Genomic DNA, 18,271 nt, shown 5'->3' with positions numbered 1-18,271 from the left:
GGTAGGTAAGATCACATTGGTGATCTATGGTGGCCCAAATGTTGTTCCGATTTGCGGCCGCCTGTATAAGTGTGATACACAATCATCAAGCTCGACCCCAGCACCTTCTATTTCGCTAGAACTATCAGAAAGCGCAGCGCCGGTGAGAAGCAAATAGTCCTGGGGACGAGGTTGACACAATCATATTAGACAAATTTGACAATGGATTCGATAAAATGGACCGTGTATCGCCCGATTAAGGTGGCATTTAACAGCTATTATTTCAAGCCTCGTCTCTCTAGTCCTCGCTTTTTTGACGTTGAAGCCGGCGCCGGAAAAGTTTTGACATCAGGCACCAAACCTGGCAAACTGGATCAGTGGCATTCTTCGATGTAAGGGTGTTTAATTCAATGGATTTTAGTAAAGGTATAGCCTCGAAAAATCGTATTCATCAAACAAGAAATGAAAAAAAAAGATGTAGAAACAAGAGGGTTATGAGCATCAAGCAGGGAGCGTTTTCCTTCTGGTGAAGCCTGGCGGTGTCAGTGAAAATTGTGGAAAGTTTTTTCACAGATTTGCTAAGTTGGTCGCTGAACTTATTAAAATAATAAACACGTATTTGTATTTTTTTACTTTTTAATTTTATGTCTTATATATTGTATTACATCAAGGCTACATCAAACCCATGCGCAATTTAAAATAAAACTGTATTCGAATAGGCGTGTTTTTGTCAGCCCGTTTTTTTTTAAATTTTGATGGGAATTTATGGGAAATCTGCGTATATCTATTTGGAGATGACGCACCCAATGAATAAACTGGTATGTGGACTCTATAATCGTGTTAAAAAATAAAAGTAAAATAAAATAAATACTAAATTTAGCATGATTCCAATAAAATTACAGCCTTTTTATTTTAGACCCACTTAACCTCGTCTCTAGAGGTCTTCTACGCCTATGACGGAGCAGCTACATAATCTGGAGCTGTCCGTCAGAATAATATAGGTGTAGAAGAGCCTTGGGATGAGATTGAAACCCACGCACTTTAAACTTATCAAAGTTCACTTGTAAATATTCACGAACATGCACAACGGACTTAAGTTAATATGTTAGATCCAAAACCTTAAACTGTGTTGATTCTTGTTGATGTCAACATGGCCTATTTTATCAATTTTCTTGACCTGTTGTTGCGTTAATTCTTCCACATTACAGAAACTGTGACTAGCGCATTTTTGGCGTTATTTATTTTCGAAAAAATAAAAATTGCCAAAACACTTAATGCACCATTCTACATCAGGGACGTATGGTCACATAGAGAGGGGAAATAGGCTATTAAAGAAGGGGGAGTGGCGCTTAAAATGTAATAATTTAGAGCGTACGTATTTTTAGCCAAGATACCCAGCTATGCCGAAATAAAACTGTTATGTATACTTGGCTATCATGGTTAGTGTGTTGTTATACAAGAATCAGAAATTCAATTCCTGTCAAAGAACTGGCGAAATTTTTGTTAGAGAAAATTTCTAAAATTTTGTTATCTTTTTGGCTTTTTTGCGAAACTCACAAAGTTTTAAAAACAAGGACCGATTTGCAAAGATTTATTACCTAAAAATTGGTTTAAAAAACAACAGTCTCTGGTAATAACTTTTGCTCACTTGCTACAATTAACAATATAGGCAAGTTTACCAGTAATTATTGAGTTACCAGTTATTATTGAGTGAACCATTCGTCGTGAGAATTATTTAGTTCTAAGTTTTCCATCAGAGGGTGAATTGTTTGTTTAAAATTTAGGAGTAAAGTTAATTCTACTGGCACACTCTCTCATTGGTCAGCATTTTTGAACAGCATCTTAAGCTTTTTTTTCTTCTTCGTTATATATTTATTCAATCAAGAGTATTTTTTTACTTTTTGTCCTAAACTTTTATCCGTAGCATTGTTATTCCTGCTTCGCCCGATCAATATAAGTATTAATTATTAATTAATAGACGTATTTTTTCTGTCTGTGCACGGTGCCCTATATTTCCACTAAAAAATAATTGCTTTCCGTCGTGTAACCCAACCCAACAAAAAACCCTGCGCTACCCCCCCCCCCCCCTCCTCCCGTCGGATATTATTACGAAAAGGGCGCCTTAAACAATTATTTGTCAATATGGCGCACAGTACATTTTTTGCTGTGTCAGCTAATTATAATGGATGAATAAGAAGAAAAAAATTAAATCAAGAAGGGAATTGGTAAAAAGGTCGAGTGATGATGTTTTTTGAGCATGTAACTTATTAAGTTGACTTCATTCACAATATAAAGGGACTAGGTAGATATCTCTAAATGATTTGCCAAGTTTTAAGACTTTACACTGACAATTTTATAAGTTAATCCTTAAAATCTGTCCATTCTTTTTTACCAGATTTACCTTATTCTTTTCTCATTGTTTTGTCCTTCATGTAGAGATATATAGATGGTTAGATGTGCATATTGTACATGGCTAGCCTAAATATCGAGGGATACCCTGTTAACTTATGTTATCTTAGGCTGTCATCAAAAATGTTGTGTTTGTGTCCTCCGATCGACTCACTTTTGGTAATAAAAACCCGAGTCGGTAAATCGGAAAGGGAAAATTATTTTGCGAGATATTTTTCAAAAAGAAAATTTTTTTGCCAGAACTAATTTATGCAAAATTGACTAGCGAAAATTAATCTCCTGTGGCTACTGACAGTTTACAGGGCGGCGAAAAATGGTCTATAAATGATGTTGAGTGGCGCTATACTGTCTTGGCCTTGGGAACAAATTTGTTTGCTTCCATCTGAATATCCCGGGAAAAATACGCCCTACCGCGCGACCGACTCATTTTTGCGGGGTCTTCAGGACGCGAACACAACATATTTTTTATGGTGGCCTTATGTCTTAGACTATGCGAACATAGGTAGGGACTATTGGCAAATGCTTGTCCTCCCTTCTGGCGAAGTTATATCCTCCCTCCCTTTCCCTAGGCATTTTTAAAATAACCTATCAAAACAGGGCAAACTTGTGACAACATTGCATTGCTACATAAAGTATTTTAAAAACACTCAACATTGCAATGTGTATTTATTCTGTGTCAATATATGTAGTTTGTTCATCATAATTCAGCACAGAAAAGTACATGTGTGACCTAGACTGTATCTAAACACAGTTCGTTTCTTCAAGGATATATTTTCTTTCACCGTTTCACTTATATACAAAAGAGGGTGTCAATAAGCTGCAAACGCCAGCATATATGCAGGCGAGATAGGACGACTTTTCAAATAAAATTGAATAAAGTTTATATATAAGTTATTTATAAAGCAAAATTTATCAAAAATCATCAGTTCTTTTAAGAACTTCGCTACCACATAGTAAGTTTATTTTAATTTTAATAGTTTTTTGAATCATATTAGTGTCTGTTTTTTTAGGGGGGGGGGGGGGCATTGTTTGAGCCTATGCGGGTTTTTTTGGGCGAATACTTGAATTTTTTTCAAAATGCCAAACTGGCCTGAAAACGCCCACACTTTTTATGGCGCATGCGGCTTATTGGCACCCTCGTATATACAACATATGCATTACTGTTGTTTTTTGGTAATGTCACCCTCAGTTATTGTCATGCACTGGCCATCCTGTCATCTGCAGCAAACAATAGCCTCAGATGCACAGAATTTCGTACAAGAAAACTCCTGCACTTGGGACACAAGAGGTACAGTTACACAACATTTAGCCTCAGCTAGTTGTCAAAGTGTCAATCACTTCAACAGCAAGGCAATCTTTGAATCAGTTTTTTTGCCTTTATCGAAAGTGCTAATGTTTGTTCTGACTGACTCTCATTAAATGTCCCAAAAAACTGCCCTGGGCCTGTTTGTGTTGCTAAAATACATAGACAATGAGTTTTTAATGCACAATTTTTAATACCCAGTGCGTATATAGTGCAAAATTTCTAAAATGTAATGCTTTGAAATCTATGCATGCTGTAAGAGGTGTGTAACTTGAAGAAAATTTGCTGGAATTTCTTAAGAACAGAATAACTGAGGGTAATTTTTTAACAGATTAGCATTTTTTACCAGGTTAAAAAATGGTGACTTAAGTGTACAAATTAAAAGCTTGAAAGACAACTTTTAAACTCCTTTATATTGAACTCAACTTGATTTTATGTGAACTTTAGAAAAATAAGCTTTTGTCAAACTAAAATTCATAAGTAAAACACGAATAACAGTAACATTTTAGCATCAGACATCTTTGTAAAATAAAACACTTTTTTATTAGAAGATTTGCCTGGAACCTAAATTGTTTTTAATTTTTCATATCTTAAGCACACGTTCTTATTTTCTCATATTTCAAGCATTTTTTTACAGTACCTTTCAAATATTTGTAACCAATTTAGCCGAATTTGAAAATTTGTGTCTTTATATACATTTATATACCCTATGTTTTCGTGTTTTTAAAATAGAAAATCAGTTTGTACCTAATTTTTAGCCATTCTCAGCCTTATGGTGTCTTGTATTGTGTACATATATGTCAATTATTATGTGAACATTCTAGGAAAAAATGGCTTACCGTGATAGAAATCCTTTCGAAGATGAAGACAACTTTGAAGACATCAGCGACACGCCTGAGTTGGCAAGAATAAAACAAGAAAAAGAACTGTATCAACAAAGAATGATTGACAGTTCTTATCGGTCCCTACGAATGATCAACGAATCGCAAGGCATTGCTAGCGAGACTGCAGAAGAGTTACGAAAGCAGCGAGAGCAGCTTGAACGCACAGACAAAAATCTAGATAAGATTTCCGGAGATTTAAAACAAACAGACCGAAACATTACTTCGTTGAAAAGCATATGGGGAACGATGAGTAACTGGTTCAAGAAACCGGTACAAACAGATGACCCTCACACGGAAGATTCAAGAGCGAATGCGTTAAAAATAAACCAGGATATTCGAAGGGATAACAACGAAATCAAGAACAACCTACGCACGATAAATCAACGAGCCGACCTTTCATGGGAAGGAGATTCGGACGCCAATGTGAGGCAATCATCTACAGACGCTATTGTTGATAAAAACTTAGATAACATGATGGCCGGGCTGGAGATACTGAAGAATCAAGGTATGGCGTTGGGAGCAGAAATTGACGATCACAATGTATTGTTGGATCGCATTCAAAGGAAAACTGAAACTGCCGATGCAAATATTGAAAACCAAAATCTAAGAATACGTAAAATTTTGAAATAAAAATGCTTTTTGATGCATCTTAATAGAACAAATCTACAAATTAGAAATTACATAATACATGTTACTGTCTACTTTCCGATTCAATTTTTTTTAAAAAAATTTCTCTCTATTTTCATACACATTTATATGAGACCTCATCGTTATGTACTGTCAAATTATATCAACATTAGCCTTGTTTCCAATTTTAATAATCCTTGTCTCGTTTATAATTTCCTTTTATGTAAACGTAATGAAGTTATTTTTAGATGTTAATTTTTTTAATTTTTTTTTGTTATATATATTTCGTTAAATGCAAGGTTCGGTTATATTGTTGTGTTTTCTGTGGACTGAGGAACGGGCTTTAATGTTACGCATTTTAAAATGTGAGTGTGTCCCTGATGCGAAAAAAAGAACAACTTGTCGAAATACAGTAATCCAAAGTTTCAGTGTTTTTCAACGGACTCGACTCGAAGAAAGTAACGGACCCTGGGAATATAGTTGGGCACCAGCGACAAACAGTTTTTAAATTAGAATTGTCTTGTCACTAATGATATAGTCGAAGAATATAAAATTTAAATTCTCTACTTTTATTCCGATTTTCACAGCTAACGTAATAACTTAAGGGAAGAAATTTTTGCGGAAGAAAAGTTTGCGAAATTTGGTCAAAAATCGGAATCTTTTCTTTTACAATTCTAAGAAAAAAATATTCCCTACCTGTATTATTTTAATTTCCACGAGAATAAAGCATCAAATTTGAAATGACAAATGCAAACACTAACTTCGTCTCCATTGTTATTTCACGCCTGTGGTATATACCAGTTGACTACATAATTTTCCTGAAGACCAGGTTGTGTAAACACTTTTGCTTTATTTAAAACAAGAATCAAATTCTTTCCAAAAAAAAAACCCTTTAAAAATTCACATCAAAACATTCCGCTACGAAAAAGTGAGAACTGTTTCTAGTTTTCTGCGTCGCAAATGTTTCGAAGTTAATTCCGAATTAAACAAACTGACATGCTCGGGTATCTGTGCCTCTCAAAAAATAACGCAGTGTTTTTCTTAACCTCGTTCTCAGCGCCTGTTCTCTCTTTTTCATCTCGGGTTAACGCACATGAGATTTTAAAAAATATTCTTTTCACGAATATTTTGTAATAATAAAAAGCGAAAGGCGAAAAAATGTGTCAAAGCATTTTGTTGCTATGGTAATGAAAAACAGAAATCTCCTGGCGCCTGCTATACGTGATTTTCAACAAAGAGTTGACACAATGTAGGAAATAATCAAAGACATGCTTAAAACAGTACTTATTTTCCAAAAAAAAAGTACAATGAAACAAAAAAAAAACGTTTCCCACAATTCGATACTCTCATAAATCAAACTCAAGTGTCTTAAGTAAATCTGTGTTGAAATTCAATCCGCCAAAATCTTTCGCATTCCAAATCTGTGAAGGTAACACATCAGAGAGTGAACAAAACTCATTTTGAGAGAATGCGACAATAAACTTGGGTTTACACTGAATCTTCGTATCTTCTTTGTATTTTGTTGAAAGACCTGAAGGTTTGTTTACACCTTCCTGATGTTGTGTTGTGTTAGATTTGATGGAGTATTTGAAGTCAACAAATTGTGATGCGCTAACGTAAAATAAAAATGGTTACAAAACGTTATGCAGTTTCACTTTAAATTTACGACACAATGCTGTATAAAGATACAAAAAAATTCTGTATGCAGCAAATATTTTCCTTACTTCTTGTTCTTGTCCAAGCTGTCTGTTTTATACACCTGCCAAAGAAAGGTTAATTTAAGAATAAGCAAGTCTCATCAGCATAACATAGCCATTAAAGAAACATACATAAGACGCTTATCTTGAAAAAAAGGCCTTCGACTGTTCTTAACTTTTCCAATTTTAAAGCCTCAAAATGTTTTTAAATTGTTCTTAATTTTATACCTTTCTAAGATTGTTATTCTATTCGATGATAATTGCTACCAAGAATGCAGTTCATGTGGAATATAAAAGATGTGTTAAGTAACCGCCAAAACAATATACTACAGTGTATCATATATCCGAGATGGTACAAAGATGTGAACAAACCACTTAAAACAATACGTTAGAGTGTATCATAAATCCGAGATGGTACAACGACATGTGAACAAACGACCTAAAACAATACGTTAGAGTGCATCATAAATTCGAGATGATACAAAGACATGGTAACAAACAGCATAAACAATACACTAGAGTGTATCATAAATTCGATACAACGACATGTGACAAACCACTTTAACAATACCTAGAGTGCATTATAAATCCGAGATGGTACAAAGACATGTGACAAACCACTTTAACAATACCTAGAGTGCATTATAAATCCGAGATGGTACAAAGACATGTGACAAACCACCACCTTACCTTAGCTTTATCTTGATCATCTTCTCCTGACAAATTCGCAATCAGTCCTGTTTCTTGCTGACTATCAACTAATACAGAAGATGAATACATAGATTTAACAGGTTTATCAGAACAAGAGGATTCTGCCTGAAGACGTGGGATTTCATTCTTTTTGATTATTGTCAAGTTATTTTGAGAGGTGCCAGTAAAATTTTGTTGTGCGTCTTTTGAGAGTTGACTGGGATATCTAAAAATGAAAAATGAAAATAGAAGGCAATTTCAGATGTGTTGCGAAACAGTCGGTAAAAAATTAAAAAAAATTTCGCATATTTCTTACCGACTTTTTGAACAAATAACTATTTTTTGATTTCTTTTTCTATTTTGGTTTTTTAGGAAAACTACTGGTCGTCAAAATGGTTTTATAACGTAGCATTTTTAGTCTGTCCTTTCGCAAAAAATTTTCTTAAAAATCGTGACTAAAATTACATCTACGAACAATCCACTGAAAAGCAAACGAGCTAAAATAAATTTAGACAAAATTTATTCTCAATTAAGTTAGTAAAAAGGGATATCTAATCAAAACATTCAGTTGGTATAAAAAATATACCAAAACTTGCGCCAGTGATTAAGTTCAAGTCACACCCTTCAATAAAAGTGAAACAATGTTACAACTCTTGGACTGTTTTAATTGTTTTAAGTAAGTAAGTAATGGGAAGTTTTAACGTCCTTGGGAATTCCATCCTTCCTACCCTCCGACTGTAACTATGTTACATTTCCGCCAGAGATACGTATAGCATTGCTCAACTTGCTTGCGTAATACTACAATAATTTTTGCCTAATTTCACTCCCCCTCCCCCATGTAATCAGTCGTAATCATTTGGTTGACCTCCCTCCCAAAATTACGTCATCATCTACCACAGATACCACTCTTATAGATAAAAATGTTTGAAATATCCCACGAACTTAACTATTTCCTTTTCTCGGTTATACCAGACCATACAAAAGTTTTAAATATTTACAGTTTTATATTTTACTTTTATATTTTACATGAAATATATAGAATATGGCGAATACAAACGCTTTAGATAGTTGATATTTTTCACACTCATGATAAAATATGCTGTTAATTTTTTTTGTTTTGCTCATGTCATCAAACCACTTGACCCCTCCCTCTCCCTCATAATCAAGCGTAAACAATTTCGATGACCCCCCCTCTCCCCTACTTGATTACGTAATATGTGATAGCAGTCAGTAGATGGCACCAAATGGGCTGACAACACTGCATTTAAAGTGCGCCGGAGTGGGCACTTGAACCTGAGACCTTATGATTACAAGTCAAATGCGCTACCATTACACCATCTCCGCATCTTGTATGTATGTATGTATGTTTCTTTATTTAACGTTGGTCAAATTTACAAGATAGCTTTCGCTAATAAAAACCAACTAACGTAACAAATAATAATAATAACAATAATAATAATAATAATAATAATAATAATAATAATAATAATAATAATAATAATAATAATAATAATAATAATAATAATAATAATAATAATAATAATAATAATAATAATAATAATAATAATAATAATAATAATAATAATAATAATAATAATAATAATAATAATAATAATAATAATAATAATAATAATAATAATAATGAAAAATAACATTCTGGGCAAAGATAAATTAAAGTTTACAATTCATATTTTACACTTTTTTTTTCATCAATTTTTTTTAAATTCGAAATTAAATTCGAAAAACAACTCTCCTACGAAGAAGAACTATTACCTCTTCCAAGCTGCATCTAAATTTTGAGTAAGCTCTTTATGCAACTTCAAATACTTCACAAGAATCTTCTGTTGAAACACTATCCTTTTAGCTGTCTTGATAAGTTCACCTTGATCTGTACTCTGTGAGTTGTCTTGAAGTTGAGAGTCACGTAACGCTTTGATCATACTCTTTTCCTTAGATAAAGCTTTGCTTACACTGGATAGGTTTTGTTGTAGTTGTGATAAAGCATTCTTCGCATTAGTTAAAGATGTCTTGTCACCTTCAAAAATGATCAAAAGTAGGGTTAAAACAGTTTGTAAACCGTTAGAGAAAACAGACTCCACAAAGGATAAGCCATAACATAACTATGGTATTTGTAATTCCTTTTCTTTAGAGTTTTTGTAGATAAAAAAGTAGTTTGTTTCATCCTGCTTGGTTTTATCTTATAATAGGAAAGTTAGGTTTTGTGATGATCGATGAAGAGTTTAGTGTTGACGTTTGTACCCATCGCCTATATAGTTAAACTCCTCATAATGCCGTTTAATGTTGAACATTAGAATCAAGTTAAGGTGACAAAACAATTGTCTCCATCTAACCAGCAGGAATTGTTACATTACAACCACCTTTGAGCCTATTACTTAGGCCATTCTTATCGATAGAAGTATAAGAAATCTTATTAATAGAAATTTACCTTAACATGATATAGAACATGCAACTCAACACAAAAGAAAACCAAAAAAAGATATTAGTTTGAATGTCAATGCAACAGAAGTGAATAGTGACTTAAAATTTCAAGGAGTAAAAGCAGATCAGTAACTGAACGTTAATTCCGCAAAAAAGAAGATAATTGGGAAGACAATTATTTTTACAACGGTATGTTCCTTTTTGCGAAAAAATGTTTGTTTGTTTTAATTTTATGTGCACCATCTTTGCTTCAACTTCGTTATTTTATAAATGCGAGCGAAATTTTTTGATGTTTGTTAAACAGTTTTGTCATCGAGAACAGATGCAAAACTAAAAATCAAGATAAAAATAATCAGGCTCATTTTTATTTACAAACTATATAAATCTTAATTCACCTTTTTCTAAAGCCAACACAATTTTTTGTTGTTCTATTTGAACAAAGGTTAATTTTCGATCTATAGAATCATCCGATTGGTTGAGCGATGCCCTGAAACAAATAAAATCATACGTACAAGACAGGTTGAACTAGAAACTCTTTTAACAACTATAGAATCTGGTATTATCTACGACTGCACTATAGTTACATTCTGCTATAATCTTCGTTTATACTAATTCCTACGCGCAAAGATCATGAAGTACAAATTTGAGTGCGTTAATTTACAGTTCCAGGTTAACTTTTAGTTTGCTTAGGAGATACAGCAAGGTATAATTTTGAGTTAAACCTAATATTGATGATAATATTATTGACATTTTCGAAAAAAAGTTTATCAACGACTATTTATTATTGGAAGTTCGTTCTGGTGCAAATCAATTTTAAAAACTGAAATATCCCAAAAAAGATTTTCTCTTACTTTTGAGAAGCTCCGACAAGCTTTTTGTGCGTAATAACTGTACTAATTCTTGTACATTTTTTACCCCAGTGTCTAAAAGTTAGTACATAAAATACTATTTATAAAATTAGTTACAAAATAAACCTTTTCCAAGAGTTAGTTGAAACTGACTGACTACCATCTACATTCTTTACTTCAGCTATAAGAAAATCAGAATTTTAGATTTATTTTCTTGTCTTCAACATTCTCAACAGAGCTTGTCTTTTATCTGAAACTGCAACTGACATACACAGAGTTGTGGAAGACCACTTTCATACAAAAAAATATTGAAGTGAAGATACTCCTTATGTGAAGAATACTACAAACAAAGTGATACAGTCTGCAAAAATATTTCTGTAAACTAGGACCTGTTTGAACATCTACCAAATTAAAAGCAATCATCCCAGCATTACATTTAGAAAAGTTGGAATCTTCAGTTAAGACTCAGGCTCACTAAAATTCGCATATTGGAAAATATTACTCCAAAAATAAATTTACGCCTAAATACATAAGAAACTATCTATTGAACTTAATATTTACTAGCAGGGATCCTGTACACTTCTTGCTTGTGCTATTACACCATATGAATATTGTTATTTCCTCGAGGGGTCAAATTTTATGTCGTTATCAGTGAGTTTTCAAACTCGCATTGCATGATATCGGCGAATATTTGATATCAAGTCTACCATTTTTAATGGAAGCGTCATGTGCTATCATGTTGTTTTGGCGGCTTCATACCCCCTGTCAGCGCAAGGAACAACTTCATGATAATGCAATCATTGAGTTTGCTAAACACTATTTTAATTTTCGGTCGCGTTGTGTACCTTACGCTGATTAATTTTCGCATGGACTAATTTTCGCATGGATTAATTTTCGCATGGATTAATTTTCGCATGGATTAATTTTCGCATGAAATAATTTTCGCATGTATTAATTTTCGCGTGGATTAATTTTCGCATGGATCAATTTTCGCAATTTAACGAATTTTTGACTGTTCGCAAAAAAAATTAATCCACACGAAATTTTTCATATCTCGTCATTCGCGAAAATAAATCCACGCGAATTTTCCGAATTTCATCATTCGCGTATTTTTTAGAAACAAAATTAATCGGCATGCTCGGTCATTAAGATTTCCAATGAAAATTTCTTACCTCCTGTAAACCTTATTATAGCAAAACAACGACAGAAATAATTGGTCTTTTTCTTGAAATCGATAAAATTGGGTTGCGAATTTTTTTCTTGGAATTGCGGAAGAAAAGATTGCAAATTTTGGCCAAATTCGCAATCTTTTCTTCCGCAATACTTTTTTCCCATTAGGTATATGATAGATGTTGTCACATTTTCGGATAATTAAACTTGTATCCTAAAAAAAAATCGACTCAAACACTTCACAAACTGGCATTGTGAGAGTGTTTTAACAAAAATCGAATCATAACACTCTTCCCTTGTAAAATCATTTATCAATACATACGAATTGTTAACAAAAGTAATGTGGAGAAGAGCATAATAATAAAAACGTTCGATTTCAAACGATCAAAATAACAACGTTCGATTTCAAATGAGCATTGGGAGAATAAAAACACAACAGAAACAAAACTTTTTTTTCAGTTAAAAATGTTGTTGCTGAAAAATTATTTTTGCGATCCTGAGAAGTGACAGTCGATGTTGATGAAAATGAATCCACGCGAAATTTTTAGGATAAGCTCATTAGCGAAAATAAATCAACGCGAGATTTGCATTACAGGTAAAATGGAAGGACTTGGTATTCCAACATTCCCTGATAATGCGCAATATGATTACGAAAACTCACTGATGTTGACAGAAAATTTGGAATTCCCCGATCTGAACCAATAAGATTAAAAAAAATCTATACAAGAATAAATAATGAAATAAATAAAATCAAAACGAAAGAAACAACGTAATTCTTGAACAGTTGAAACAACAAATGGATGGCGAGCAGAGGCGACTCAATGAATTAAACTCTGAAAAAGGTGCATCTAGTTGGCTTAGGAACATTTCACTCAGATTGAAAGGGTTAGTACTGAAAAAGCAACTATTCCGGGATATGACCAGGCTTCGATACGACTTGCCATTGACAAGATGCCCAAGTACCTGTGAATACGGCGACACATTAACATATAGCGCATTATCACGTAAAAAAAAGCCATTTTTGTTTTGATATAAAAGAAAAATTGAATGTACAAATGTGTGTAGTTTATGAGTTGACACCTTGATAAAAAACGTGACTAAAACGACAATTATTTATTACATCTAAACGAGATCTATGAGGTGGGTGGTCATCAACTTTAAGCAGAAATACTCTCTAAATGTGACACTTACCTTCATCATTCTTTTTAATTCTTTTGTTTACATCAAAGGAAGCTCCCACTGCTTGGTGGACTGTTCTTTTCAGCTGGCTGAAAAAGTTGAATTGAGAATTCATAAACCACTGACAGTTTATTAGCCCAAAGTTTAGCCCATAGTTTTGTATTATGAATTTGATGACTCTATGTCCACAGAAAAGTTTGTCTTTTAATTATTTTACAGTATGGTATCACTTGTTTTTGGAAGCAATTTTTTGAGCAGCTTTATGTTTACTACATAAAGTGCACAATTTTTTTCTGAATTTTTTCTTATATATCTCTGCATGTACCTTTCTTCATTTTCATCTTCAGAGCTTGAAAATACAAGCTAAAGAAAAGAAATAAAAGATTTTACGATTATGACAAAGATTTCAAAACACACTTACACAGACTTTAATATATTTTATAACTTGGGCTGCCATCAAAATTATCTGGCTAAGACGGGTAAAAAAATTGCACCTGGTAGATTGGAAATTTTTTAGCCAGTTTTACAGCTCCTTTTACTCCCAATTTTTAATTTCAGCAAAATATATTTCGCATTTACAATTGCCAAATGTCAAGGCGAATAGAAAGAAAGTTTTATAAAAAGCTTCAATAAACTAAAAATTGGCATCTTTCAATATAAATTTGTCACAAGCTCCCATAGAAGTTTAAAGATTTCAAAATTTTGTAATGAAAATGTCACACCATTTTATTACTACTCTCATAATATAAATTCAGAATTATTTATATAAAATTTTTAAAAATCAGGTGTACAGCAAGTTGTTAAATAAAAAATAAAAAAAACAACTCTTGAAAATGAATATGCTTGTTATTCCATCGAGAAGAAGAAAAATCTATACATAAATATAATCCAAAGCGAATTTAAGTTTTTAGTAGACTTTATTTATATACAAAAATTCATACCTGCAATGTACATGTGCACTTACTTTTGGTAATAAATCCATAATATGACTTTATTCTTGATAAAATCTGTACAAAAAATAAACCAATGCTGGTGCAAATTTTTTCTATTTCCTGTCTTTGATCTTTTGCAGAATACAGATAACAGATGATCAATTCATATATCTATTTTGTACTACAGATAAAGAAAAGAATTTTAATGTAACTGAAGAACGTTGTGGCAGCAGTACTATTTGGTTATTAAGTGACCAACAATTTTTAATCACAATATATTTTGACTTTTAAAGTTATTATCAGGTAAAAGCTGAAATACTAGTAAAATCAGTTAATACAGATTAAAACAAAAGTATCTACAACATACGTTTACTAAACTGTATATATACTATCAATTGAAACGGTAAAAATTTTATCAACCTTGTCTCAATGGAACTTATTGATTTTTGGAAGCCTTGACGAGTTTAAAAGTCACACTCTTTTGATAAAATTTAAATATAATTTCGTTATTTTTAGTAACTTCCTGCATTGAATAGGTTTGTTACAGATCCATGTGATGTATGATTTTTTAAAATTGTTATAATTTGCCTTAAAATTATGAACACTTCTATTGGATGTTATTAAAATCCCTGAAAAAAAAAATAATCAATTAATAAAGTCACTTCTTTAAAATTTCAGGGCTTTCACAATTTTTCGCATGTTATGTCAAGCATTAAAATGCTTGCTAATCCTGCATTAAACTTGCATCACACACAATCTGTAGCACTACTTCAATAAATGTTTCTTCCTTTTGAGGTGCCGTAATATTTAGGATTTTGCCTGTGACATTGTCATGTTTTACTTGGACAAAATTTTGCAGTGTGTAGGTTGTTAACAACTAGATAATGACTTTGCAACAATTATACAATCAGTGAAAGTCATTTGAAGCAAATGCAACATGTTTTGATAACAACCACAAATGGCAAGGCAGAGGAACAATATCGTAAAAAACTATTTTTTTGTTTTTAAATATCCACATAATACTGCATTCTGTATTTCTGTTTCAAGCTATAAAATGACACGAACATAAAAGTTTCAAAAATATAGGATGTCCACTCAATATCATTTGACATTTTCCTGATTTTCTAGCTACTTTTGGCAAATTTTACAGTTGGTGGAACCTTGGGTTACCGTAAAAAAAGATACTGCCAAAAATGTATATAAAAGTAAATAAAACAATACTCATAATCCCTATTTTGCTTGAAAGTTTCTTTGCCTGTTGCATGAATTAAAGCTCACCTCCTGCAAAAGAAATTTAACTAAATCACTTTAAATTAGTATATATAGTAGTCAATAAGGTCCATTAAAAAATCAACTTAGGCAAAAGGACAATTAAAAAGATCTGTCATACAAATTTTACTGACGTCTGCAGTGAGTTGTTTAACCCTGATCAACAAAGTGTATAGGATCATGTGCTTTTGACGAATAAAGAAAAATATAGGTTCTAGAAATGACACAAGCAATGAGTATTCTAAATGTTTTAAAAATATAATTCAGTTACTTCGGTTGTGTAGACAAAACGCTAACAGAAAAAATGTATAGGATCATGTCCTTTGATGAAGGATTGCAGAGATATCAAGGTGTAAAGGTTTGGATGTTATTGTTGGATGTTATGAGCCCACCTGTGCAGAATGAGCGGGTTGACCTAGATTTAGGAAATTGGTCCCATTTTGGTCCATTGATAATTAAAGGGGATGACACTCATTTCCAATTTATTTGGCCTCAAACTTAAAAGTGCACTGCAATAACTTTACTAATCTTTTTTAATAAATTGACGTCAGTTTAAATGCATTAACTTCGTGCCAAGGCAGTTAACAGATAAGACATAGTTTTTCCAGCTACATCAAAAGTAAATAAATATTTTTGCATGTTACAGACAGACAGACATTATTATAGGAGATAATAAAAGAAAACGAAAATTTATTTTTCATATATATTATCCTGTTACACCCAATGTACCTTCAAAGTATTAAAAAATTACCTTCTAAGGTAATTTCCACCTTCCACCATCATGCAAATAGTTTTTGTATACAAACCCTGGGTGCATTGACATCATCAATTGACATCATCAAACTTCCTGGTAATACAAATCTTACTAGCCATGATTCTGTTATCTTATTTCCCATATAGATCATGATAAAAAATAATATATATATACACAAGTTGTATTTTCCATGAAATTTTTAACTTTATGTAAAAAATTGACTTATATTTTTGTAACTGTTTGACAATATATAACATTACAAATTTTCCGCCACCTGTATTTCATCAAAATTTGAACTTGTTGAGGTAGTTTTTTTGTTTTACATTCTATGTTGTTAGCAGAAATAAAAATTTGCGAAATAATACCTTTTTAAAATTAAATTTTAAAGCTAATTTATCCTTGAAAATATAGACAGTATAAAACCAGGAACTTGTTCGCAATTAGTAATTTTACCTAAAAAAATAAACCATGCAAATATTGTACATGAACTGCTACAAAAAAAAATAGAAATAGGGAACCTGCTATGTTCTTTCTTTTAAACTCAACTCGGAAATGTGAGGGAAGAAATTTAATTTTTTTCCATTGGTTTTTACAAAAATAAACTGCAATACAAGCTATTTTACTTTTTGTAAAAAATAATTACTTTAAGTACAAAACTTATATATTATTCGTAATCTTTTAAGACTAAGATTTGGATTAAAATCTGGCGGAACTGCCGCAACATATCTAATTGATGATGTCAGAGCCAACATTTTGAAAAACAATAAATTCAGTATAGTAAAACACATGTTGGTGAAAACATGAATGAATACGAAATTGTTTGTTCTTACAATGGCATGAATCAATATAGGTTAACTTTTTTTACTGTTAGCTTTTAGACATTTATTATTTTCAGTTCTGTGCCACAAGCTCTTACCTCTACAACCAATCGTTTGTCCGTACCTACATTTCGTTCAAGGTGTAGCATGTTTTTTTTTCCATGCAGATGTTACAGTCACCACCACCACCACCATGTGTGAAGGGGTACATGCAGCAGCAAAACTGCATGGTTAGCAAAAAGTACTAAATTTGGTTGCACTCATGCGGCTTACACAGAATATAAGAAACTTTCCCTTTGCTAAATGTGTGTGAGTTATCGTAAAGGTGTATTGCACACCTTTACGATAATTCGGGAAAACTAACATAGCTCCATCGCAGCTTATAGGTTACCTCCCATGAAAAATCAAGTTAAGCTCATATGAAAGAGCTTGAAAGATTGTCTAGGAATTTGAATATTTTTTTTTAATTGTTGATTGGTTCGTAGAATTTGGACTAAGAAGATTCACTAATTATGCATGATGTCATGAGTATGCTCTGCAAGGGAGTTAATTTGACATTTTTGAAAAGCTATATAGAGTTAAAAATGTTTTCTGGCCATTCACTTTGACGGGTTTTGAACATTTTACATATTTTTTTTATTTAGTTACCATAATTATGCTCAATGCATACTCATGACATCACAATTTCGCATAATTAGCGCTACTTTTAAGACAAATATCTCGAGAACGGATAACGATTTTTCAAAAAAATAAAAAGATTTCTAGACAACTTTCAAAGATCTTTAATATGAGCTCAACTTGATTTTTAGCGGGATGGATCGTTTATTTAGCGATTGGAGGAGGTAAACTAAACACTTTTATAAGAGTTTATTAATGAGAAAACACGTTTTTTCGTGATAACTTTTCTTGCCGCGTTTTGTTTTTAATGAAAAGTACACAAAGTTGTATCTTATTATTATTAACGTTTCCTGAATTTGAAAGAAATTGATACAACAGAAGTTAAAAAATGGGAGAAAACACGCTTTCTTCTCTAACAAACTCTCATAAAAACACGATTGTTACCTCCTTTTTTCCGATAATGTAAAACGATGGAGAGCCATAGGAACGCATGTACAATTGAATTATCGTAAAGGTGTATTCTAAGGGATGCCACACACAAATTAAGTTATAGGAATCACAAATAATAAAAGAACAATTATAAAAAACAGAAACTTATTTTTCAATTCTTCATTTGGCACATTCTATTTGTAAAAAACAGCTTAATACAGCACAC

The 18,271-nt window shown here is 32.2% G+C and overlaps 2 protein-coding genes across 4 annotated transcripts; one reads left to right on the top strand and one right to left on the bottom strand.

Moving 5' to 3' along the window:
• Nucleotides 1-2,134: 2,134 nt before the first annotated feature.
• LOC130623481 (soluble NSF attachment protein 29-like) lies at nt 2,135-5,330 on the top strand. Of its 2 annotated transcripts, none has more exons than XM_057438975.1 (2): nt 2,135-2,281; nt 4,516-5,330. In XM_057438975.1, the coding sequence occupies exon 2, from the start codon at nt 4,522-4,524 to the stop codon at nt 5,203-5,205; it is 684 nt and encodes a 227-aa protein (XP_057294958.1). In that variant the 5' UTR covers nt 2,135-2,281; nt 4,516-4,521; the 3' UTR covers nt 5,206-5,330. The 2 variants fall into 2 exon arrangements, with proteins under 2 accessions (XP_057294958.1, XP_057294957.1); XM_057438974.1 differs by lacking the exon at nt 2,135-2,281 and adding an exon at nt 3,445-3,676.
• A 1,050-nt stretch (nt 5,331-6,380) lies between these two features.
• Nucleotides 6,381-14,334, bottom strand: LOC130623478 (uncharacterized). Of its 2 annotated transcripts, XM_057438970.1 has the most exons (9): nt 14,190-14,334; nt 13,551-13,588; nt 13,238-13,314; nt 11,003-11,057; nt 10,424-10,515; nt 9,363-9,624; nt 7,590-7,815; nt 6,927-6,961; nt 6,381-6,813 (listed from the first exon to the last, which is right to left on the bottom strand). In XM_057438970.1, the coding sequence occupies exons 1-9, from the start codon at nt 14,205-14,207 to the stop codon at nt 6,549-6,551; spliced, it is 1,068 nt and encodes a 355-aa protein (XP_057294953.1). In that variant the 5' UTR covers nt 14,208-14,334; the 3' UTR covers nt 6,381-6,548. The 2 variants fall into 2 exon arrangements, with proteins under 2 accessions (XP_057294953.1, XP_057294954.1); XM_057438971.1 differs by lacking the exon at nt 6,927-6,961 and having other exon boundaries at nt 6,661-6,813.
• Nucleotides 14,335-18,271: the final 3,937 nt, after the last annotated feature.

This window comes from Hydractinia symbiolongicarpus, chromosome 13, assembly GCF_029227915.1.
Source record: "Hydractinia symbiolongicarpus strain clone_291-10 chromosome 13, HSymV2.1, whole genome shotgun sequence".
Lineage (NCBI taxonomy): Eukaryota > Metazoa > Cnidaria > Hydrozoa > Anthoathecata > Hydractiniidae > Hydractinia > Hydractinia symbiolongicarpus.
The sequence above is the reverse complement of the archived record's forward strand: the minus strand, read 5'-3'. Positions and strand labels throughout refer to the sequence as shown.

Excerpts from the sequence above, each read along its gene's own strand:
- LOC130623481 (XM_057438974.1), top strand. The coding sequence starts at position 3,629 with ATGCACAGAATTTCGTACAAGAAAACTCCTGCACTTGGGACACAAGAG. Across the intron at positions 3,677-4,515 it reads CTGCACTTGGGACACAAGAG|GAAAAAATGGCTTACCGTGA; the intron begins GTACAGTTACAC and ends TGAACATTCTAG.
- LOC130623478 (XM_057438970.1), bottom strand. Across the intron at positions 13,315-13,550 it reads GAAGATGAAAATGAAGAAAG|CCAGCTGAAAAGAACAGTCC; the intron begins GTACATGCAGAG and ends CAACTTTTTCAG. Across the intron at positions 6,962-7,589 it reads ATGATCAAGATAAAGCTAAG|GTGTATAAAACAGACAGCTT; the intron begins GTAAGGTGGTGG and ends TTTCTTTGGCAG.